The sequence below is a fragment of the Tinamus guttatus genome, unplaced genomic scaffold (genome assembly GCF_059628265.1).
Source record: "Tinamus guttatus ecotype Peru unplaced genomic scaffold, ASM5962826v1 Tinamus_guttatus_pri_ptg000293l, whole genome shotgun sequence".
Taxonomy (NCBI): Eukaryota; Metazoa; Chordata; class Aves; order Tinamiformes; family Tinamidae; genus Tinamus; species Tinamus guttatus.
This window is the reverse complement of record NW_028288827.1, coordinates 46986-72824: the sequence shown is the minus strand read 5'-3', so window position 1 is coordinate 72824 and position 25839 is coordinate 46986. Positions and strand designations below refer to the sequence as shown.

At 43.1% G+C, this 25839-nt stretch overlaps 1 protein-coding gene across 2 annotated transcripts in view; it reads left to right on the top strand.

Moving 5' to 3' along the window:
• DYM (dymeclin) overlaps positions 1-25839 on the top strand; it is a 187103-nt gene that overhangs the window by 146409 nt on the left and 14855 nt on the right. For both annotated transcript variants that reach the window (XM_088527844.1, XM_010217755.2), the window contains 2 exons: positions 7676-7858; positions 16460-16573. In XM_088527844.1, coding sequence (XP_088383970.1) covers positions 7676-7858; positions 16460-16573 — 297 coding nt within the window. The remainder of the gene's footprint in view (positions 1-7675; positions 7859-16459; positions 16574-25839) is intronic.

Sequence of the window (25839 nt, the reverse complement as noted above, 5' to 3'; positions counted from 1 at the left end):
TCTATACTTCATTTAACTTAGATATGGCAACCCATTGTAAATGGGTGTGATATAATGAAGACTGATACGATAAGGATTCTTAAATCTGGAATTCTAATACTAAAACACGAAATACTAAAACATCTGGGGCTTCATTATCAACTGTAGCCTGCTTCAAAAGATGCCAAGTATTTCTTTTAGGAGGATTGTTTGCTTTGAAGGCTTGTCCAGAAGTCATCTTTAAGGAACACACTTTTAGCTCTAGAAATTTCATTAAGTAGCACTTACATATTAAATGCGAAGATGTGAAACCTTATGTGAAAGTTATATAAGACCTGCTATGTAATTTTTAAAGAGAATTAGGAAATGTAGAAGTTCAGCTCCTATACCATTAGTTATTACATAATGCTTCCTAATGATTTTGTGGGTGACATTTTAGAGCTAAGGTGTATGTGTAGTGCTTGAATCAGAAACTTTTTCGCTTGAGTAACATCTCTAAAGTCCTTGAAGTCTACTAAAGGTAGACAGGTTCTGTTAATTAAAAACTATATCATAATGATCTATTTATCTTTATATGGTGGAGTTAAGGTTGCATGTGGAACTTGTCCTTTCCTGTTAAACCAGTCAAGCTAAACAAAATCTTCACATAGCTCTAGGGAATGCTACTTAATTTCAATGAGAAATAGTGAGTCTGTAGAGAGCACGTATCCTTTCAGCAGCAAGAAGACTTCATTAATATTTCAAGCATGATTTGAGGAAAAAACAGAGATTCATGAAGTTTCAGCTTCAATTTTCTGGGGATGAACAATGTCACCAACAATTTCACTAGCAACAGTTGCCTCCCTGATTTTGTGGTACCCTGTAAAATGACTAGTTTAGCTCTTCTAAATAGTGCTTGCTTTTCTGTTGTCCACTTGCATGTGGCTTGGAAACATCATGTTCTAGAATAGCCCACGTAGCACCAAGTCCCTGGCTGGTGCCTGCTGGGTTTCTGGGCGCCATGATGGGTCCCCTCACACAGGAACTTCCAAGCACACTTAACCTGGCCTCTTCAGCTTGACCTTGAGTGAATGCCTTCCCTAATCATTTATTTTTCCTAAGGCCACGGGTGTTAAAATCATTCAGGCGTTGCATTATTTTCTACTTGTATAAAATTTGTCATTTTTTTGGTCTTGATAGTTACCGGGGGAAGAGACTTGTTACCCCTTTCCCTTCCAAAATAGAATTCTGTACATGAGTTAAATGCCTACACTTATAGAGTAGGTCAAGGGAAGAGGTTCCCAAGAACACAGTTCGGAAAAAAAAAAAAATGGAGTTCCGAGTTGGGATGAAATGCAAAAGTGAGGGAGCTATCTGAAATCATATTCTCTGGAAAATGGAGGACCTTTTGCAGTCTCACAGAAATACCAGTCTGAATTTCTGTCCTGTACATAGGCACCTCAGTCACCCCATCGGGTCTAGATGGTCATTCTTTCCTTTTCAAGCAAAGGAGTCCTGTTTATAAAGGAAGGAGCTCTATAGTCTTGGCATTCACCTTGGAAATGTGAGATCTTTGTCACATCTCCCTGATAACCAGCCTGGAGGTTTGGCAAAGTGGGGTCACCTTCTGTCCTTCCTGCTCATGTAGCTAGATTAGCAGAACAGATTCTCTCAAACAGCAAGTGTGGAGGAGAGACCATAGGGCTGGAAGTTTCAACACCTGGGTTTGGTGCTCGGGTGATGTTGCAGAGCTGGACTTAAGTCCACTGGCTGTTTTTTGTTCAGTGTTTTGGGCACCAGTTTTAGCAGAGTCATTTCCATGCCACCAGAGTAATGTGCAGTGCAGGAGTTAAAAACTTGTTTCCCAATGGTAAAAACCAAGTAGAGTGTAGACAGTCCAGAGAGAGTGAAGTATCACCGAGAACCATTATAGGAAGAAGAGAGTTTCCATCAACGTCTGGGAGAGTTTGACTGGGAATCTTACGCTATAGGAGGATAGCAATAAGTTAAAATACTGTAGTTTGAAATATTTTAGGAGTAGAAGTTGAAAGATAACATGTTGAAGAAGAGACGAGGGCAAGAATGTGGCCAAAAGTTGAGTTGGGCATGAATGGTGGATTGCACAGATAGTGAACAGTAAAGTTGCATGCAAAGTAAAGGTAAAAATATGTGTGTTTATAGAATTGTACCTTCCCTCAAATACATGCATGTCCCCCTGAACAATTCTTCCATTTTCTTTGTCAGTGGCTACTGAAGTCACTGAAGTCAAACAGGTCTTCAAAGTGTGAAAGTAGTTGGCCTTGCTGCCTGGGTTGCTTTTTTTTCCTTGGACCAGGTGCTCCCGGGCTGTTTCCTCTGGCAGAGGATGCATGGCCACCACCCAGAGACACTCTGTTCTTGGAGATACTCAGAAGCCATGTGGACAGGGTCCTGGTCAACATGCTCTAGGTGACCCTGCTTGAGTAGGTATCTGGACTTGATACCCTACAGGTCCTTTCCAACCTCGTGATTCTGTGATGCTGCCTCTAGTGCAGCCTCGTTGCAAGGGAAGAGTTTTTCGCTGTGATACCAGCTAGAAGAATGTGTTGGTCTTCGGTGACCTTGTGTTAGCAGGGGGAGCTGGCTGACAAGATGGTGGGAGCGCTGTCTGCTCGCGCGGTCCTTCCAGAAGGTCATGGCACTGAGTGTCATGACAGTAGCTCTATTTAACAAAATATCTGGCACCAAACTTTTCCCCTGATGTGACAGGCCTACTTTTAATCCTAAGCAGGAATGAGTAGCAATTGGGTTCATTTTTAGGTTGTGTATATACATATGTAAACGCTACAATTTTTCACTTAATACCTACTTCTCCACAATTAAACATTATGGCCAAAAGTTAGCTGGACTGCACATATGACAACCAGTGTATTACGCTGTTTGCATGCCAATAAAATAACTATAGACCGATAAAGTTGCCCTCTCCAAATGATTGGCTTTGAAGTTCATTTGTGTATTAAATATAAGAAGAGCGTTCCTGTGCGCTTCCTTCTTCCCCCCTCTATCCCCCTGTTTTTCCACCCCGTTGGCAAAGCGAGTTTATTTTGTTGAAGGTTTTCTTTTCTGCTGAAAATGCAGGAAATTCAGACAGCTCTCTTGGAAGCTTCCCAAAGCTAATACAAACAAGATACATATGCTTCTCCTAAAGAAACTAAAAATAAAGCAAATTATTTGAAACTATTTAACTGTAGAAATTCCCTTCTAAAGAGGAAAGGGAAGTTTACATAATTGTAAGTGTGGATGTGGTTAAATTATGTTATCAAGGTGAAATTCCCTGGAGTGCCAACTTGTTTGCTCCGCTCCGCATGGAATAGTGCAGTACACAGGGGTTTATAAGAGCTGCTTTGCAAGCAGCAGTGGAAGAGAGAACCACTGAGCATCCAGACATGCCACTGTTCAAAGCAATCCATGGCATCCGTGCAGCTAGCTGGGAAACAGGGCAAAGGAAAATGAACTGAGGCTGCATCTTGACCTGCTGTGGGTGCAGCTGATGGATCTGGAGCACCAGTTTACCAAATCTTTCCTCTTTGCTCATCCCTCGGGAAAAGAAGAGTGGAATTAGCCATGTGTTTGGGGTTAATTTGGCAGGCTGGGTCTTTTTGATATGTGTTAAGTATACGCTGTGTGTATCCGTTTGCTTTCCGTAGTTGACAAAGCTGCCTTTCAAGTCGTGTCTGTTTCATGAGCATAGTTGATTGTGATTGCACATTTTCTATAAAATATTTCATCAATTCTTATTTTAGGAAGGAGACAAAATCTCAGTGATTTATAGCGTGTGAAGAATTGCGGTGAGGTGTCAAGGGTGAGAGTAGAGAACATAAAAAAGGCCATAATTCAGGCTGCGTGGGCAACCCTCACTCTCACCCTTATATAGAGAGAGATAGATATATAAATATATATACATAAATAGTCCGAATCTCCGTCCCTGGTGCCAGGCTGGGAGGACGGACGTGGCCTCGAATGAAAAAGCAAAGGGCGCAGACGACCTTGAGGGGGCAGTCGGAGCTAGCTGGGAAAGCGCGTGGCCGGAGCCGGTCTCGCTGCTGTGAGTTTGGAACCTCTAGTCAGGAAACTGTGTCAAAACCTCTGGACTGCACTTTAGGGCTCAAAACAAAATAGAGAAAAAGTGCATTTAAGTCATTTTTAGCTTGCAATGAAACAAAATCATATCACAGTATAATACATGGGCAAGAGATGAGAATTACATTTGTGCGCTAGTGCCTTTTAGCCTGCAGAAAGATGCAGTTATTTGACTCCTGATTTTGCAATTGCCATTTAAATATTTCCTTGAAATGAGCTGTGTCACTGCAATTGCTGTGGTTGATGTTTGTCTGGGAACGCCAGGGTTAATCTGGTTCAGGTGTGAATGACAAATGTCTTCAGCTAGAGCATTCCTCTCAGAAACGTAATGCAAAGCTTATTTCATCCCAAAAAACAAACTAGTATCCACCCTTGCATATAAATACCTCTTCATAATATCGCAAGTGAGTGCAATTATGATTTTTACATGCCTATTTAGTATACACAGGAGGAACAAAAAATAGCGAAATAATTTCTATCTCGGTTTTTCTTAGACTAGAGAAGACCTGGGGGACCGTTAAGCAAAGTTAACCTGAATAATACATGGAGATGCCTATTTCTTTTCTCTTAGGAATTGTTAACATTTCAAGGATGGAGCTTTGCATTCATTCCTGATAGACCCTTTAAAACCAGCCCTCTATTGTTGTAAAAATTAAAATTAATTTAACGTCAAATTAAATTAAGAGGAAGAGCCCTTATGATGTTGAGATGGGAGTAACCGAAAGACAGGTATCGTAAATGAAGCGAGTTTTCTGCAGTGTCCTTTTGAACTGCTCTTGCACAGCACCTCGTTATGGCTCTTTTGCGGTGCAACTTTACTGAAGGCTCCAAAATGCTTTGCTAGCAGGGTGTCAAGCTAATTATTAATTATATTTCAATTTTAAAAAAAAGAGGGCGGGACTTCATGTTGGTTAGAGACCAGAGCATGCAGCTCTACACACAGTTGGACCATTTGCACCTCCAGCTTGTGCTTCGTGTTAGCGTGTATCAAACTCAAACCATTTTTCTGCAGTGAATGTTCCCATTTCTGGGCTTGCCACATTTTCCTCTGTGGCCTCTCTGCTTTTTTTCCATCCTCTTTTCTCTGGCATTTCCACTTGTTCACTCCCTTTGCTTTTGACTAAAGGGGCACAGACTGCCCCAGATGGTTCCCGAGTCTTCTGTATGTGTCCGTGCCTGGCTTGGTCCTTGAGCAACCAAAACAGGACCAGGCATCTGGCCTTTCTCCTAGGTCTTTCTGCAAAAAAATGAAAATATTTTCAAACATTTAGCACATTTAATTCCTATCCTGATAAGGAAACATACAGTACATATAATTACCTACAGTTACATTAGTGCTCTGCTCCATCCCCTTGCCTTTTGTTGGCCGAATCTCCATTGCAGAAATTGGGTACCAAGCCTTTGACTTCCCACTATTTTTTTTTCTTTTAGTGATGGATATGGTCATTTCTACAGCCATAATCAAAAAGACAAAAAAAGACTGACCTTGAATGGTGTTCATCAGGATTGGCATTGGCATTAAATAGGCGATATTTTGCAAAGGAAGAGTGTGATAAATTAAAATGGACAAGGCTTGCGCAGCTGGTCAGTTTTTGGCAATAGAAATACATCATCGCTTCTACCTAATCTCTTACTTGAAAATGCTGTCTAATCCTACCTGTGCCCCAAACTCAGTGTCTTGCCACCCCTCATGTCTTGCAGGACCTAAATACAGTCCAGAAAATAATTAATCGCTGCTGTGGTTGATGTTGATGCCTCGGTCATACACATTCTGGGTTGCAGTGGCATTCAGCTGGTCTGAAAGATATTACCCAGAGTGATAAAAGTCTTGTCTTTTAGCTGCAAAATGTTTTTGTAACCTTATTTATATCTGCCCTGACGCCACGTCTCCATGCAGAGAGGTCGTTGGGAGATGCTGGGGATACAGAGCAACAAAAGCACGACTGTTATCAGCGCTTATGGCATCTCTCCATTGTCTTATCCGAGTGCTGGCCTTGGCTTTCTGTTTGTTTGTTCCTGTTTTGAGAAGTTTTAAGCTTTTAAGAATGCTTTTAATCGCTAATAATAGGTGCACACAGCTCTGAGAGAATATATGTGCAATGCTGGAATTTAGTCCCGCGTTGCACTCTTTTATAGAGTTAATTCCTCGTATAAATGCTATTTGTAGCATGCTCAGCTGCAGGTGAAAAGCTGCACTGTACCCACCTACTTTCATTGTTGAGATTCCAGCTTCTTCATCTGGAGCTGCTGCTGGAAAGAAAAAACAGGTGGTTGGTTCTGGCCACCACGTTATAGCGTGATTCGTAAGGCTTTCTCCGCAAACTTGCCCCGTTCCCCTGTTTTAAGAGGAAAAAGCAGTATTTGAAAAGCCATCATGTGGCTCTGCATTTCTGATGCCCTAATGTGGACAGGGCTTCGCTGTTTCCTTACAGTTGTGGTAGTTATCTGGCCAAAATAAAGTTGGGGAGACCAGGAAGCAACCATTTCACCTTAGCATCTCTTTTTGAATGCTTGTGTGGTGCCTACAGCACTGAAGAGCTTTTTAGAAGCCACTTTAATACACCATATTCAGAAGCAAGTCCAACTTGGTAGGCAAGTACTGCTCTGCAAACGTGTTAGCCAGGTCTGAATTTTTCCCTAGATTCCCGATGAAGCAGTTATACATCCTGTATTTTTGTATCATTTGCATTTCATTGTGTCTAACTGTGAGGCTCTTTCGTGCCATGCCAACAAGGAGACTCCAGGTAGAGGGACCTGCCTGTGTCTTGAGTGTAGGGATTGATTCTATCAATCAGAAGACTCCAATGCCACTGGCAGGTTAAGCAGTTGCAGCGAGCGGTTGTGTAAGGGATTGTGCCAACATGGTTAGCTAATAACAAAGGTAAGCAGATGGCTGAGACTGAGAGAGCAGTTTAAGAAAAAATTAAAAAAGAAGAAGGGAGATCTTCACATTCAGAAGAAAATCCATAACATGCCAGCCACATAATCAAGTACTTGAATGCCTTATGAGAGCTCAGAACATGACTGCTTTGTAGGCTTCTTTGTAGACCACTTTGTTCGGTTTGTACCAACCAGAAAAACTTGCAGTAAGATTCTCCTTGTTCTCACAACATGGTTTTTGATATGTCTGAGATATCTAGCAATATGAACACAGTAGATTTGACTTCTTTTTTCCTATGCCTTGTGGGAGGACCCCTCACCAAACCCTCCAACAAGGGCTGACTTGAATATGCAGTAAATTAAACATAGGCCAAATTGCTTTTACTTAGCACAGGAAGGGCTGAAAGATGAAATTCACATAACCTTAGTGAATTTGACTGCCTACAATATGCTAATGCTCTTTTGGACAAGAAGATGGCTCTTGTTGAGAGACTCGAGCTAAGAGCTAAATGGCTGCTTTACATTCTGGTTTCAAGTGTGGTAGTTGCAGGAGTAAACACATCTCTTCCCAGACATTCCGGAATGCCAGATTTGTTCACTCTTGAGACATTAGCCAGCTAATAGCTCCATTAGTAATAATTACCTGCACCCCATCTTTATTACCTAATATATTTTACAATAGAAAAGGGCACGCTAACCTTTTATTCCTTCCTTAAAGGCACAGGACCTGAACGTGATCGAGGAGGTGATCCGAATGATGCTGGAGATCATCAACTCCTGCTTGACCAATTCCCTCCACCACAACCCAAACTTGGTGTACGCGCTGCTCTACAAGCGGGATCTGTTTGAGCAGTTTCGAACTCACCCTTCCTTCCAGGACATAATGCAAAATATAGATCTGGTAAGTGATATGTTATTTAAAGGGTGCTTATACTTTGTTGTTGATCCTTTCAAGGGGTGAAAAATATTCCCTGTCTCTTGGCAGTTTCTTTTAGAAATTACTAAAATGTTAAGTTTCCTTCCGTGTTTTCTGAGCTATAACTGTGACTTACTCTGGGAAGCATCCTTACTCAGCCGGGATTTTGGGATTCGCAACCTGCAGCAAATCTTTCATGTGCCTAGGGAAGGACTGTGTCTAGTTCTTTTAATTTCCCCCAGTTGAAGTGTGCCACTCTGGGCAGAAAAAGCAGGGTTTCATCACCAAGTCGTCTTTTCTCTTATTCCATTCTCTGCACTGAATAAATGATGATGGGAGACCTTCTTAAACAGCTGAGCAATTGCCTCATTCCTTGGGTTGTACCTGAATTTTTAAGTTACTTGCATTTCCAAAGTATTTGTCCACAGTGGTATGCAATCCTTCTGGGTAAGTAGAAATTTTAGTAGAAAATGAAAAGAAATATTTGTGGGTCAAAACCTGCTATTGGTTGTAGCTCTTGGTTGATGGCATATTAGAAGGTAGCTTTTGAAAACAGTTACTAAGTAATTTCTGCACCATCTAATATTGGCTTTAATATTTATATTGAGAAGGCAACTGATGATCCCTGCTAGAAAATAACAGATTTGAACTGCAACAAGCATTTCTCTCTCTTCTAGTCAGTACTTGCAGAGCTGAGCAATGCTTGAGGTCATGTCGTGACCACTGGATGCAAGATATTGGAAGCATGAGCTGAACTGGGTGCTAAATTTCTTGCTGCAGGGAATAGTTTGTTTATTCATGTGAACACAAATCTGCAGAGGTTCTCTGTTTCATTTGGCTTTTATGTTAAAATAGTACAGAGGATCGACAGTTTTCTGATGCCCCATAAGGGGAAGTAACTTGTGCTCTTGACAAAAACATATGACTTCAATCCTGTTTGTCCCTGGCCCTTCCTCTTCTGTTCTCACTTCATCTTTTCTGGTCCTGCAAGAACTTGGAGCTTGGAGGATTCCAGCTCGAAGCTCCCAAGCTTTTGGCAGCTGCAGAGTGCAGACATTTAGACACTGCCTGCATAGCTGGGACAAGTTATCTTCAAGTTGCGTAAAGAGGGAACGTGGTGCAATCCAGATGACCACGTTCTTCATTCCTGTCAGAGATAGGGAACTTTTCAACTTTCCTGGTCCAAAATGAGGGAAACCAGTGGTGACTAGGACCGTCTGCCTGACAGTCCCACGCCTTCCTGAGAAGGCAGCATGTCCTTTCCTTTGGAGCGGTTAAATGGAGGTTTTCCTCAACAATTGAAACAGTTCCTCTCCAGAGCTACTTAATATTGGGTTACAGCATAATGTCAGTTACATTCTGAAACTATTTAAAGCTTTCCAAGGGAGAATTTTGAATTTTAAAATAGCTCCTTTGTTAGAGAAGCGAAGATGTCATTTTTTTTTTTTTTTTAATGTACCTGTCACCAGCTGGCAAGTGGTGAGAGCTGTCAGGCTTGCAGATCTGAATAAAAGATGAGATTCAGCCAACTCCTCTGCTACCCTGTCACATCCTGAAGTTCGTACATGCTATCAGCACTGCCACCATCCTGTACAGAACCAGCCATTCACCCTCATGGCCTCCACAGGATGTCGTGAATGTCCAAAGTGAAAATGTGCTCCAAAAAGGGTCAGAAACTCACGGAGAAAGAAAAAAATCCTTTAAAGACTGCAAAGCACAAAATGTGGCTCCACTGTTTGGCTCAAGAAATTCCTAAATTGCATGTTGCTGGAAGCTGCAAGGTTATACTTACTCCTGGGGAAGATTTTGCTATTCTTGACTTCCTCTTACATCTTTCTTTAAACATCCAGCACAGCCTAGGGTCAACAATTGGATGGGAAGCTAGCCAGGCTCTTGGTTTGACCAAAGCTGGTGGTTCGAGGGGGATGGATTAGCCAGCTTCCCATGCATCAGGGAACCCTGTTGGGTTTCAGCGCATTGTGAAGTTGCCTCTTTGGCCCAGAGATGGTCCCAAAGCTTGTAGGTAAATGGTTGCTACCTTGGGTGGGAGGAGAAGAGAAGCCACCTTTCTGAAGCAGCTCTGCTCAGCTCTGTGCTGCGGATCCCGTCCATCATTACTTTCTGCTGCGTGTTGCCCAGTTGAGAACGTTTGGATTGTTTCCACCCTCGAGTAGAAATGTGAACATGATTTTCCTGATCGGATGCTGCTGGGCTAACCCAGCTGCAGAAATTGTGTGCATCCCTCTGTGATCTAGTGTGATCCCTTCTGCTGTACTGGCAGCATCAAGCCTTGTAGGTGGAAGCCTTCAGCAAAATCCTTCTCAACACTGGACATAAAAATATCTTACCCTAAACTGTAGTTCAGATTTATATTTCATATAGGGATACTACCATATAGTATGCTAATAGCCTCTGTTAAAGATAACTGACTGAAATGCAGGATATACACAATCTGTAATGATTTTGTGACATTAAAAACTTGCCAGATTGCTTTGTCAGGAACAGATAAAGTAGATATGACATATCTTCAGTTCTTTTTCTTTTTTTTACTCTGTTGCATACAATGTTCTCATAAGCCAAATAGGGAAGACTAGAAGAGGTAAAAATACCAAAAGGTGGATGTAAAATTGGTTGGAATATGCAGGGAGAAAATAGTAACTAGTAGTTAACTGTGCAAGTGGAAAGAGGCATCTGCTACAGTCCTGCGTGGGTACAGAAAAGAAGCATAACCTAGAGGTGTCCTTCCATCCTGCTCGTGCAAGTGATGTGGTGGCCAAATAACTGGTCTTAAGTGCCATGCAGAAAGCTGCAGGCCAGCAGCATAAATTTGGGGGAGGATATAGAGCTGTAAAAAACTTACAAGAACAAATAGACTCGGAGCTGATTAACCGAAGGAAGACTAAGGACAATGTGATGTTCTGCTGTAAAGGGAAAGGGAATAACCCATTCTTCATACTTGTGGCGTACAGGACAAGCGGCTGGTGTAAAATGCGGTGAGGAAGATCCACAGACAGGTTTAAGTAAAGCCTTTCTCATGTTGGTAATAATGTTTAAGGGTCATCGCTAGCTCAACCGTTAACTTGCACTGAAAGCTACTTACATCATCCGTCTCTAGGTTTTTATAAATAAGCTAAAAATCACCATTGCCAGCTGATTGAAAACATATGGGTGCAGCTAATGCCGTGCAGAAGAAACTGAAATCAAAATGCCTTCTGTTTTCTATTAATTTACTTTTCATTTCAGAAAGTCATCTTAAGAGGATACTGGGCATCTTGTTTAGCTAAATGGGATCTGCTTCCCCTGGATGGTGAACAAAGAGGAACTCTATCGTTCCCGTGCTGGCCTACTACAGAAATGTCTCAGCTGTAAACTATCTATATGCCTCTGTTTCAGAGGTGGTCTGTAATTTGGTCACTAGTCTCAGATGTGTCAGGAATTTGGCAGAAACTCCTCGCTGGTAATTACTAGAGATGAATGTGTTTCGTGACCATGATGAGAACTCGTTGGCTTTCATTACTTTCATATTTCCTAAGACCTCTATGAGCCCGTGGTAGATACGGTGTCGTTCAACAGGCTTAACGAGGAGCTGCGAGAATTTTGTTTGCAAAACAGTCTGATAGAAATCAGGAGGTCAGGAGCAATAGTTTAATGATTTAAAGGATCAGATTCATGCAGTTTCCTACGAGGAATTTAATTCTCTGAAGATATTTTCTTGCTAGTTTTTAAAATCGGTGGCTTTGGCTCGACTCGGCATTAGCAACTTTTGCCTCAAGCCCTGCCGGACTTGCAGTGAACATTTCAGCTAGTCTTTCATGGCTTTCCTTAAAATGCTGATGGAAAAGCCTTGATCCTGCTAATTGCTAGAGCCTGCCTAAAGCCTTTTAGCAATCCCCACCCGCCCCCAAATGCTACCAACTCTTATCTGAAAAAAAAGTTGAAAAAGGGAGCACGGCAGCAGAGGACCTTGAAAGCCTGACAGCTCTTTGAACATATTCTTGTTTCCAGATTAATCTGATATAATTTTCCCCTCCGAGTACTTGCAGTGTGCAGAGAGACGTGCATTTCTCATGCTGTGGAGCCAGTCGGAGCAGTGGGTTGGAAGCTCCAGCGAGGGTCGTGTTTGCCTCGCGATTGCTGTGGGACAGGGGGTGTGACCACTGGCCACCGATCCCGGCTGTGATTTATGGTTTCCTAAGGAATCTGCTTAGATGAAGTGCTAATCCTGTAGCACTTTATGACAAGAGGTTTGTTTTCTCCTTTTTTTACCCCCCCTCCTCCTCCCTTTCAGCGTGTCATGAATACGGCAGGTTACTCGATCTGCGGGGAACTAGGCTGGAAATGTAAAGTAGTGTATGTCAAAATATGTAAGTGTCTTTCTCTTTTCATCACTTCACAAAGGGGAAAAAAAAGAAAGAAAAAGGAAGACAAAGGAATCCAAACTTTTTAATTTGGTGCCGAGTTATTCTTCTCTTTTTGCAGCGTTAACCTTGAAAACTGTGGGCAGAGGCGGCAGCCGTGAATCGCCCTGTTATTTTTAGCGATGGGAGAGGGTTAAGAGCTGTGGTGTCAGGCAGCAGCACGGTGCTGGGGACACGCTGGGGCCTCGCAACACTTGAGTTTGCACCGAAAGCATCCGTGTGGAGAAAACATCTTGTCCTTGATAGCTCCACTGCTCGGTGGATGCTCTAGTAAATCAAAATGGATGTTTCTTTACTTGAGAACCTCCCTATCGGAAACAATAGACAGGCAAAATGATGGATGCTGTGGATATTCCCTCAGAATCTAAAAAAAGAAACCCTCCGAGACCTAAAATGCCTCTTTGAAATCCATATACATTACTCTAGCTTCCTCACAACACTTTTCATCTTTGGAAATATTCTGTAAATCTATTGGCTATGAAGCAAAAATACTAAAGCGAAGTCTCTGTGGGAAGATTGACCTCCTAAGGGGAAAAGCTTTACGAAGAATGATTTTGGAAATCACTCTGGAGAACAGGCTTCATTAAGAGGTCTTCGCTATACTAACGGCACAAATTCTTGTGGCATGTCTGCAACCAGGCCTGCTCCATGCAGCCGCACGGAGCTGCGGGCCGTTACGTAGCCCCCATTGCCAGGATCGATCCCTCTGAAGAGGGCAAAGCCCTATTTGCTCTCGATGCACTATTTTATCTAAATACGGCTCAGATATGCCTGATGAGGAGCTGTCTAATCCAATATTAACATGTCTTCTAATCTCTATTAAAATGGAAGCAACATTGGAGAGAAATTCTGGAAGTTGCTTGCTTGGAAAGGGCTTTGGTCGTGCACCGTGATATGTGTGCAAGAAATTCAAGGGACTGGCCACTCACTGCAAACCTTTTCCTCTTAAGTGGACACAGAGTTAAAATTTCTTAATCTTCAGTATTATTCGAAGTGTCGCTTTGTTATTTTTTTGGAGAAAATATTTAAAGCACTTTCAAAGGAAAAAGCTATTCTTAAAATTCTATTAAGCCTTCATTTGCATCTTTTATATCTGAGCAGGTAACTAGGTAAAGTGTTTGGCCTTTGGCTACAAAGAAGAGGATTTGGGCAGTGGGGAGGAAAATGCTCCGTCTCTTTGGTTTTATTACTGGCAGAGTGGTAAAAAGCAAATCCCTCTTCTAGTGTGTCCTCTGTATAACTCTCCCTCCTGAAAATACTGGAAGCCTAGCTTGCTTTTACTGCGTATGAAATGCAACTCGACAAAGACTGGTTTGCCACAAAAATAAATAAATAAATAAAAAGTTTTACAGAAAAATCTTTCAAAAGCAACTTAAGATTTGGAGGAGGGTTGGACTTTACAAAGTAGGAGATGCTTGCATTATAGCATTGTATCCCTTTGATTAAAAGCCTATTATTACATTATGCGTTATGATAGTATTTTATCCTTCGGATTAAAAGTCTAATGTGGAAGGGTGTTTTTGTTGTGGTTTAGCAGGACTCGAGCTAGCCAGGGATCAGCAGTGGGATGCAGTCTCTGTACCAGCCTGCCTGGCTAAGGGTAGGTTTCGCCAGTGATGACACAACAGAGAAGTGGTGAAACATGGGAAACTTCTTCCTTTCCAAGTCTATAGGCAACTCTGTCATTCCTATATGTGCTGTGTGTCCCCTACCACCAATTTGTCCCAGACTTAATGCCAAATCTTCGGCCGTCTCCTGGTGAGCACCTCACACTCAAGCTGTTGATGCTGTTTTGCTACATCATTTCTGGTTCCTCTCTGCAGTGGCTTGGCTGATGAACTCAGCACATCTTCCTTCTCCCTTCTTTCATGGGTCGGAGAGCTGGTGTCCTAATCGGTGAGACAGGGACTTACCAGCTACATCTACCCGTCTACCAGAGGCGGTCAAGTCCTCTCTTATTCTGGTACTTGAGGTTGTTGTAAGGAGCTTATGGAAGGCCACCTCAATTCTTACTCGACTGATTTCTACACTTCTGTTGTTGGAAGTAAAACAGCTCCCAAAACCCCAAAAGCAACTTCAAGCAACTCTAATCAGTCTGTATCTCCCTTGTTTGGTGCTTCACAGTTTCTAGAGAAAATTGCTCTGCAATCTGGTAGATCTACCTGCTCAAAACAAGGGCCAGAGTTTCTAGGATCACAGGAGAGGAACAACAAATTTGAATCCCAGGGTAATCAAGCCATCAGCTGTCTTTGTTTTATTAACAGCAGCTGAGCTGTGAGGCATAATTAGGGTAATGGTTTCTGGCTCCAGCTGTGTCTCACTCCAGAACAAAGAGAGCTCAGCAGAGATTTTATAATACTATACACTTCTCCCCCTTCTACTTGGGGAGAATTAACAAAGATTGCTCAGTGTGCTGGAGCCTGTGATTCAGATACAAGTGGGCTTTTCAAAGCAGAGTGTGTCCAAAGCATATGAGAAGTCTGGGGAGTTGGCAGACGTGTGCACAGTGAGTAACACAGGCACCTCTGCAGACCTGGCGCCTGGAAGAGGGCTCTGACCACCCCGTGTTTCTTCCTGAGGGCTTGAGTGGGCACTTAAATTGTGTCCCCCTACTGTTGCCATACCCTTCTCTTCCAAGTTTTTGATCCCCTCTGTGAGAGGGGATTCTTCGGGAATAGGGGTTGTCGTTATCAAAATGTGCTCTTTGGGGGATGAAAGGAGACACAAAAGTGGAGATTATCTGGTGTCCCACGTGGAGAATTGACGTTGGGATGTCTGCTTCTGTTGCCACCTACTGAGCTTAGAGGGGGATAAAAGTTGAAGCCAGACCTAACTGTATTCTAGCTAACAAGGACCAGCTGGGTCACAGAAGAAAGAGGGGGAAAATAAGGTGAAAATCAGCCTGGCCTCACTAGGGAGGCACATGGAGAATTGGAGTATTGAGAGGGGAAAGCGCAAGCTCCTGTGTGTGGAGCTATGGTCAGCAAAGTCCATGGGCTTGCTGGGGTGGGTGGTTAATTTGGAGAAAAGAGAAACTTTGTTCTTTTTTTAAATTGCTGTAGCTTTGGATGCTACAAAAATAAAAATAATAATAAAAAAAGGAGCCAACTGAGGTCAGCTCTCATAACTGCATCAAGATATCTAGCAGGCATTTTAAGGCACTCTGTCCTGGAATCATTGACTATAGAAGGATCAGTTTAATTCTTGAAAACTAAGGAAATTCAGGCCTAAACTACAATAGGTAGACCTGACAGCCTCAAGAATCCCAAAAAGCAAGATAAGTGCAAATAAATGCATTTGAGACTTGAATTAGACGCTATTAACCAGTACTTGTGTTACGATCAGTAATCTCTGGTGCATGTGTCCCATGCTGTTCAATGCTCTCCTTTTCAAACAAGACTCAAACTTTCACCTTTGAATATTGCGTGGGTGGTTTGGATCTATTTATTTTATTTTATGTCAGTAATCCCTCTCTTTGGTTCTCGTTCAGTCAGGGTGGGTGCTCTTCTCTCAGGCTCTTCTCTACTGGTTCCAGTTTTGCCAAGATTAGCAGCATCACAATCACATGGATGAGATCTGAATCCAGCTAGAGCTGTTGTGTCTAAATCTGATGACAGATTATGACAGGATTACTGCCAACTTTGCTAAACACTTGTTTTGATCACTGATTTCTGGCTTTTTGTCATATTTCTGTGTTGTTGAGTTGATTGCAATACTAATCTATTTATTTTTCTCTGAAATCAATGTGCTAGTTTTGGAAATTAAGGATAGAAAAAGCATAGAATTTTATAATGATGGTCCTGTCCTAGTTTTTGAAATATTTTAATAGGAGAAGCTTTTTTTTCCATATATATTATTAATAGATACAACTATAAGTATATGCCAATACCAATACTTGAAAACCTAAATTTATTAATTCAGGTGCATGTGTTAAATTGTAAGTTCATCCACTCATTAAAAACGGCAACAGGAGATCAGTATTAACTGTGCTAACTTGTCATGAACAAAGTCATCATGATTACAGCACAAGCGACACATGGTTTTTTCTTCAAGAAGCACAGATATATTGATGTAGGTGAAGAGGAAGGTCAGCTTCCTATGTCAATTGATGAAAAGATCTCTTTTCCTGCTTATGTGTTCTTTTTTTTTTTTTTTTTTTTCTTTCCAGGTGATCAGCTTCTTCAGCTCCCGATTAGAGCAAGCTGGAGCCGAGCTGTCAGTGGAGCGAGTTCTGGAAATCATCAAACAAGGAGCTGTTGCTTTGCCCAAAGACAGGCTGAGAGTAAGTGTGGGAAGGCCTCCTCAGTCCGAGCATAGGGCTCCCAAACGGTTACATCTCTGTGCTTTACATATGTATTGTCTAATACGTTGTCTGTAAGGCAATAAGGGGTTGAGCATTGCAGATTGTGGGTATATTTTAATTTAAATTCCTTATTTGTGCTACACGTTTGGGTGAGTTTTCTTGTTATTAAATTGGACCATGTGGAAGAAATAAAATTAGCTGAGGCTAAGGCCTTTTTGGTCATGCCTCTAAGGTGAAGTCTCATCTTTCCTTACATTGTTCATTCAGTTAAGCTGTAACCAGACTTACATCATCATCTTTTTTTTTTTTTTTTGAGTTATCATATTCTTCCTTCCCTAGTGTTCCAGACCTCCATCTAGGTCTATACAAAGTGCTACAAAGAGAAATTTTTGTGGCTTTAGTCTGGGGTTAAGAATAAACCGACTTAGTGAAAATTAATCCAGGACCTGTAAGTGCAGCCAGCACGCCCATGAGCTTTCTAGATAATCCTGAGCAGAGCCCTCTGTTCTCTTTTGAGAATCTCTCAAGTCTCATGAGGGATTTACCAATTTGACAGGTTTTATGAAGCTAAAATCCATTAATGGCTATGTGATATTTCAGTACTCAAGTCTGTGTAAGTACCTAAGTAAATACATGTGAGTTGCATGCATTTTTTTTAAATATGCCACCTTTCCCCAGCCTCCACTATGCCAAGTGTATTTTAAATACCATCTGCTTCCTGCAGAATCCTTTTTGTGCATACTCCTTGCTGAGAGAGAGCTTCTTCTCAAGACCCTTTTCTTTTACTGTAGCTTTAGGAAATTACCATCTGATAAGGCATACTGGGTATACATGGCCATTGGCGACAGCTGGTAATTTATTTATACCATAGCAATTTTAAAACACTCAGTGGGAGCTGTCTAGCCGGCTGCATGTACTAACGTCTCTCCTACTGTTCCCTCCATCCTCCCTGCCTGAGCTAGTGCATGTAGCAAGTCAATCAGACTTAAGTACTTGGGAACAGATTGGTCTAGAGGCTGGGTTTTGAACAGCGATACAAAAATAGCCCCAATAATAACAGAGGAGTTGCTGGATCCAAATCCTCCGCTCAGCCCGTCAGCTTCTGTTCTTGCTATGTGACGCTGTTGGGAATAGTCGGTAGGAGTGTATGCAAAAACAGGGTACAGTGAAACACCATTTCATATTTCAAAATATTTCATATTTTATTCTCAGAAGCTGCTTTTGCTGTGACAATTTGTCTAAAGAGACTGCAGTATTTCCTTCTTGACATAGAGCCATCAGTAAAAAAAGAAATGTTGCTTACAAAAAAATGAAAGTTTATCTGGTACTTAAGTGCATCAGGCTTACCTGTTGGGCCACAATTTAAAGATATGTTTTTTCGAGCGTGAAATCCCATCAGCTTTACTTTTTGTGCATTAATGATATATGGCGTCTGAAACTACATTGTTTGTCTTGCAGCTTAAGTCAGCAGATGAAAATGTTTGGAGATGTGTTAAGCTCTCTAAGTCCTTGTCAAGCAGCAGAGTACTTTCCATTTTAAGGATGCTGAAGGTGTGACTTGTAGCACTTACCTTTCTTCCAAAATACGTGATTTTCAGGGCAGGGTTACCAAGTGGATGCTATACATTGTGGCAGATAATTCCTTTATATTGCCCACTTTCACCTACTGGATTTTCTCATTTATTTCAAAGCCTTCTTGCTGAGTAACAGTTTGGTCAGAGCGGGTTACTCTTCTGAATGGTGGAAAGCTGGAGACACCTATCCAGATATCTGTAATGTCAGGCATGAACTTGTAAGTGCTCACAACTCCCCTTCTCTGCAAAGCTGGTAGCAATGAGTAGCACAAGCGATCCCCTCCAGCAGAAATTTCACTGCACATCTTCTGGCCCTCTGTCCTTGCACTTATCTCTGAAGGTCTCTTAATTCTCACCGTTTCTCAGGTCTTGCTGCTTCAGTCTCTGAGATTTTCGACGAAAGCTCTTCTAAAGCTTGAAAAAATCATCTTAAGATCAGACTGAAGATACAGTTGCACAATATGTTGACAGGAGCAGGCAATTTCAGCAGCTAAATGAAGGAGAATGCTTTAATGCACATATCTTTAATGACACCCTCTTGGGCAGGTCCAGGTGGGTGGGAGCAGCCCTACTCATGTTTGATTCACCTGTACCATGAGCTTGGTGGATGTTTGCATTGCTAAGCTCACCCTTCAGAGCTGGAAACCACCTCAATGCATAGAGCAGCCCCTAAGCTTACTGGAAGGACAATATTTTATTGCATATTAGTTTGGACAAGCCAATTTGGACGTGTGGTTTTTGGACGCCTGTTGGGACCAGCTTAGAAAATGTGTAGAGGAATTAAGGGGTCTTCTGTTACATCAGGGTTGACATGACCTATGTGTAAATACAGCATGAAAAGCTGGAATTTTAATTCTGAGGATGTACAGATTGACTTTTCAATTGTTACTTCCTTTGAAAGGCATCCTTGACTTTTGCTTAAAGCGATGCTCAAAAATATGATAGACCAGCCAGAGAACCTGCTACCACCTCCTAGAAGTTACTTGAGCACCTTGAGGAAGGAGGTTGGAGCATAAAGAGGTTAGGATTTGGGGAAAAAAAATAAGATTGAAGCAACACTTTAACTCACTTGCCACCTTGCAGCCCCCCCGACCTTGGTGGTTTTCCCTGTGTGCAGGGATGTAACGTGCACGCATCTCAGCATGGGAAAGGGTTCCATGTCACTTATCTTGGCCTCGTGGCCACGAGCCTCCGAGAGGCATCGCACCTCTCCAGACCTCGAGCCTGCTGCTCAGACCGGAGTTCAGACGTGAATAGACATCAACTAAGAATAGCAGCACTCAGAGCCACGGTCCTGATCCGCATAATGCGGCTTATCGGTTCCGCAGCGCTCCCCGGTGCTGCCTTTCGCCGTGGGAAGCGCCAAGCGAGCTTGGGCGTGAGCAGCAGCTCTCCGGAAATTATCACACCTGCAAGGAAAGAGATCCTGCACCCGCGTAGCTAATCCCCATTGAGAAACGGAAGCTCCAGCTCGTATTTTTTCCTTGGAGTCCCGAAGCAACCTGATTGCCGTTCGAGATGAGCCACGTAATTAACGTTATTTTAACCATATGCTTTTAACCATGTGCTGCGCAAGGCAGGGAGAGTCCAAGCTGAGCAATTAGGCTTTTAGGAGACTTAGGTATAAACAGCCCGATAAAGGGCAGGTGCCAAAATCACGAGCTGCTGATTGCTCCTGCAGTCTGGGGGAGGAGATAAATGCGGTTAATGTGCCTGGGACAGAGGCAGAAGCCGCAGTTTGGAGATAGAGCTGTCTCCTTCGCAGACGAGCAGCCCGCAATCCCGGCTCTCTGCTTTATTGCAGAAGCTTATTAAAGGCAATTTAGAGATCACAGTGATAGGTGAAAATTGGCCTCCTTCTTTCCTTATTTTTATTTTATTTTTTTTTAGAAGTTCACAGGCTGGCTGTCTTCCCCTTGGAGAACTCTGCACTGCCAGGATTAGGAGCGTGAGAGAAGCAGGGCCGTGCCTGGAGCCTCAGCTATCTAGCATTGCCACAGGGAGTTAGCCGGCAGATAACTGCTCTAGGATAAGTGGGAAAACTTGTTTTGAATGCCGGCTATTGACCGGGAGCTGACATTTGGGTTCGGGGCCAATCAGACTCGAGAGGCCACGTTGAATGTTTCAGAAGAAAACTTCCCATCCACTAAGTCACTTAAACGCAAGCATATTTCATTTCTGTGAACATACTCTTTGTAGCATTCATTCTTTTTTTTCTTTCCTCTCTATGTCAATTGGTATTTTGTCATCCATGTTCATTCATATGTTCTTGCTGCATTAGGCAGACATGCCATTACACTCTCAGCTTGCACCTCTTCACTATGGTACCAAATTTAATATTTATCCAAGTGCATTGTAGTTTCATGAGCATTAAAAATTCACAGAATATGTAAAAGGAGCAGAAGTAAAAGCCTTTGGTCTCTTGACACTAAAGAAAAAATCTTCCCTTTAGGTGTTAAAAGCACTTCTTGGAGGTTTACCTTTTATTAATGATGTCCTTCCAGCTTCTTCAACTTCCATGCATTTCACAGGAAAGCTGCTGCTGATTTTCAAGGCACCAGTGATCAGGTCCAGTTCAGTGGTGGTTATAAGCTCTAAAGCATTTCATGCCTTGAAACAGAGGTTCCTGAGAGACCATCCTTTCTGGTGCTGGTGTCCTCGGTGCTCCGTGGCTGTTTGGCCAGAGGAAGATGCTGGTAGGCTTCAGGGTGCAGAGCTGCAATCTTCAGTAATCTAAATGAAACTTTACAACAGATCTGCAGTTCTTCAGCTGCATATAACTCTTTTTTGCACTTGTTTAACTGCCTCCTTGGCCTGGGCCTGAGGCAGAGAGAGGAGCACGTAGCTGCATGTCCACAGGGAAGGAGCTGCGGAGATTAGCAGCTCTGCTACAGAGCTCTGGGGCATGGTGCTTAGCAAGAGAGGCAGAAAGCTTCCTAAAAGTAAATTTTTCATCAGAATTCTTCCTGATATTTATGTGTTTCTGACTGAAGGGTCAAGGAGCTCGTCGCAGTGGAAGCCGATTGTGTCTAATCCATCCTCGGGGCTGCCAGGAGGCAGCATCTGTGGTGCCGGCTTCCTTCCCTGACCCTCGGCGCCTGTTAACCCTTCACCTGAAGAAGACCAGATTAATAGGAGAAGCGTAGGAAACGTTTTAAACAAAGTGCTTTTGGGGGCCTTTCCACAGCCCCAGACGTTGGCTAAGAATAATATTTACGGATCGTGTATTTCATCCTGGCAACTTGCATCCTGAATTGGGATGTCAAACTTGCTTGCTTCCGTTGAGCTGCCCAGCAAGGGATGAGTAATAACTCGCTTTGCACTTGAAGGCATTGCTTTTAGAGGTCAGCTTCTCGGAGACCTCGGGTAGAGACAAATGTATTCCCCATCCCATGAGAAATATGATTGCAAGTAATCCATATTCCAGAAAAAAAAAAAATCTAGGAAGCTTTGATGGAGTTCATGCTCAGTGAGGAACTTCTCGGCGTGGAGCTGTGAGCGGGCGGCCAGCGCTGCCTGCACTCTGATGACACTAGTTAATCTTTAACTGGGATTATAAATTTGTCTGGCTGAACCAGGGCAAAGCTTCATGCAGGTGCTTTACTTTACTTTAATGCAAGCCCAGCTGCTTGAGTTGTTGACAGTGAGTTTAAACTAAACCAAATGACACCCTTCTACAAGAATTATGTCCAAGCGGACAGTTATATTGTTTTAATCCATGTAGTTTAGTGGCACAAACTTTAGCGTAGACAAGATCTAACTTAAGCATGTGAATAATATTGCTGAAAAAAGGTAACTATTAACATGCTTTAAATACCCAAATGCCATCATATCAACGTTTTTGATTTGTGTCGTATTTTGGAAGTTTCTATAAAGAAAGATAACAGAGCAGCAGCTCTTAATTCTGTAGTTCCAGAAATCAGAATTCTGAGGACCAAAACTTAGCTCACCTCCGGTATAGTTCAGAGAAAAATGTCACAGGCAGTCGTTTTTAAACATAAACGTGATAATGCACAGAAATTCTTCCTTCATAGCACTTGCCTAGTTTGTAAGAACACACTAACTACACAGAGCATGGTAAGAAAGTTTTGCAATAAGGTCCATGTATGCTTATTAACAATGTTGCAGCCCTTAAATTTATTTAAACTTTTAAAAGCTTGACTACTTTTTTTTTTTTTTTTAGCAATGCCCTAACCAAATGCTAAACTAAATTAGCTTTAGCATGTGTGCATGCAGAGTCTCTGAAATTTGTTGACTACTTTTGTGAAATTTCCATGGCTTAAAATGTGTTTCAGCAGTCTTTAGAGAAGCTCATCTGTAGCTACGTATAATGCAAGTGCTGCTGATGAGCTGGATAAAATGCAAATGCTGCTGATGAGCCGGATTAAATCCTAACAGAGCTCCATTTTCAGAAGTGTCCCTAATAAAAGGTAGAAAAAATCAAACAACTTGGAAGCTTTAGGGAAAGCAAATTTATTCTGTAGCCCTTAGAAACATAATTTAACTCGAAATTTGCAGTTAATGAAGAACTCTGAGACTTCACATTGCTGAACACAAGGCTTTTAAAGTGTTGGCATGGGGTGGTGAGTCACTTATACAGCATATTTCTTTATTTATTAAGGATGTGTTTTGAATTTCTTAACAGAAAAGCAACCAAAACTCTTGATACAGTGTCATAAAGGTTTGCGTGGATTTTGAAAATCATGCCTGCCAAGATTTGGGGTCTTTGTCAGTGTGGCCAAGTCCTTTTGCCCGTAAGGTCATGGCTGAGTTGAACGTATTGTGTGTTTGCATGTGGCCAGGTCTGGCAGCCGCGGTGTGTACCAGGGCGCTCCCGAAGCGAGCTGAGCTCGTGTTGTAACCAGTACCGTGTTCCTGTGTTACTCTCAAGGTAATTCGAAAAGGGGAACGTGCTCCCCTCCTCTCCCCAAGTGTCTTCTAGCTATTAAATGTCTATAGGGCTACATTTTTGTTTATTTTTTTTTACAGCATGATTGAGAAGAGGGTCCTCCACCAGCTCATTTTCAAATGCTCCTGAGAACGCAGACAACTTAGGTTTCCTTTGACATAGAAGCTGTCAGTCAGTTTTGGAATTAAAATGGTATTTTAGCTTTAGTTTATTGCAATGGTTATAAATTTTTCCATGGGAGTGGAAAAAAATAAACAGCAACTTTTGGCATTGTTGACAAGGACCAGAAAGAAACAGCTATTTTCTTTTACTTGTCTTCCTGGCACCCAGTTAGAAATACACTAAGACTTTTCTGACACCTCCCTATCGAGGAGTAATATAAACATCATTGCAGGATCAGCGTAGGAAAATATGCATTAGCAAGCTCTTGAATAGTTTTTTAAACTATTTCTCATGTAGTATCAGTTTCTTACTGTAAATGAGCCAAAATCCTTTCCAGCAGAAAATAATAATCATGCTTTTAACTTGGAGAGAGCACTCTATAAAATTTTCCTTTGTAGACTGAGAGTGAATGGGGCGCTTCAGCCTTGTTTTCTTCCTTCTCCTTGAAACGTTCATTGCTATATCCTAGCATTTTAGAGATCCATGGGAAAAAATCTCCATCTCACTGGATATTTTTTTGCCGTTGGCCTCAACAGGCTAAAGATTTCAAGCCATATCTTCACGCTTCGGAGACGTTACCAGGCCAGGAGCCCCAGCAGCTGCCTAGGATGTCGCATATCTCATGCTGGGGAATGTGTGGCTCATACTGATGGGGATTAATTAGGGGTGGAGACACTCTATGCTCTGCTTTTCTCTCTCCCCTTCCTCCAGCTTCTTCTTTTGCTTCTGTTTTGTGGAAGTGACATTGATTTAGCAGTAGCCCATAAAGTTGGGAAGATGGATATTGTGTGTCGTCTTGGTCACTTTAAAGGACAACATGGGACTGGCTTTTGCACTGTGTCTTTGAAGGTGTAAGGAGACCAGTCTAATCCCTCAAATCTGCAGTTTGGTGGGCTGCCAGTCTAAGCTGTCCGTGCCTTTGAGGACAGTCATGCCCTTAGTGGTCAGCTGGCTGCTTGAGATTCCTCGTTGACCACGTTCATCTGGTCTGCTCTAACTTTGTGTCTCCTTGCAGCTGAAATGCTGTTGTTTTGTACCAAGTTTGAAACCCAGTGCTCTGGGTGAGTTCAGAAGCTTCAGACAACTTGGTTTTACTTCAGGACACTCAGCAGGCTGGAACTGCAGTGACTTGAGAGCAGGCAGCTGGTAGAGCAGAAGAGTTGGAGTTTGGTGCCTTGTAATTGCTGCACTGTTGGTCTCAAGGAGCAACAAGTGTGTATTGATTATCCACTTCCGTTCAGCTCGTGTAGCTTCTCGTCTTAGTATAACTGCTCTGCTCCGTGTCCAGGTCAGGTGTTCTCATTTCTTCTCTCCTTGTATGATTTGGGGGTCTAAAGTGGTCATTAAATAACATGAGCAAATGGATGGAGCTCTGGTGTAGTCCCCCAAGGCCATGCAGTGTGTTTGCAAACCCAGATAAGTTGTTAGCATAAAGTATTTTCTTTTTGGATGTTCTTAGCTTGTATTTGTCACAGTCTAAGTCCTGAGCACAATGCCTGTGAAATCCCAGCAAAGCTGAGATCATACCATGGTGTGGGGCAGGACAAGCCAAGTGAGACTCCTTTCCCTAGGAGTGAATAAAAGCTTATCACAACATAGTTGAGGTTGGAAGGGATCTCTAGAGACCATCCAGTCCAACCCCTGCTCCAGCAGGGACACCCAGAGCAGGGGCACAGGGCGGCATCCAGGCGGGTTTGAAGATCTCCAGAGCAGGAGCCTCCACAGCCTCTCTGGGCAGCCTGTGCCAGGGCTCTGGCACCCACACACCAAAGAAGTTCTTCCTCACATGGAGGTGGAACTGCCTGGGGTTCAGCTTGTACCCGTTACCCCTTGTCCTGTCACCGGCCACCACAGAGAAGAGCCTGGCCCCATCCTCCCTACACTCTCCCCTCAGGTACTTGAACATGTTGCTCAGATCCCTCTCAGCCTTCTCTTCTCCAGGCTGAACAGGCCCCGCTTGCTCAGTCTCTCCTCACACGACAGATGCTCCAGTCCCTCCATCACCTTCGTGGCCCTGCGCTGGCCCCTCTCGAGCAGCTCCAGGTCCCTCTTGTCCTGGGGAGCCCAGAGCTGCCCCCGATGCTCCAGGTGCCTCCCCAGAGCTGAGCAGAGGGGCAGGATCCCCTCCCTGGCCCTGCTGGCACCGCTCCTGCTGCTGCAGCCAGGAGCCCATGGGCCTCCTTGGCCACGAGGGCACGTTGCTGCCTCATGGGGAACCTGTTATCAACCAGGACTCCCAAATCCTCTCTGCAGAGCTGCTTTCCAGCAGGTCAACCCCTAGTCTGTGCTGGGGCCTGGGGCTGTTCCTCCTCAGGTGCAGGACCCTGCACTCGTCTTTGTTGAACCTCAGGAGGTTCCTCTCTGCCCAACTCTCCATCCTGTCCAGGTCCCTCTGAATGGCAGTGCAGCCCTCGGGAGTGTCAGCCACTCCTCCCGGTTTGGTGTCATCTGCAAACTCGCTGAGGGTGCCCTCTGTGCCCTTGTCCAAGTCACTGATGAACAAGTTGAATAGCACCAGGCCCAGTACTGACCCCTCAGGGGCGCCACAGGCCTCCAAGCAGACTCGGCCCCATCTCTCACAACCTTCTGAGCTCTGACAT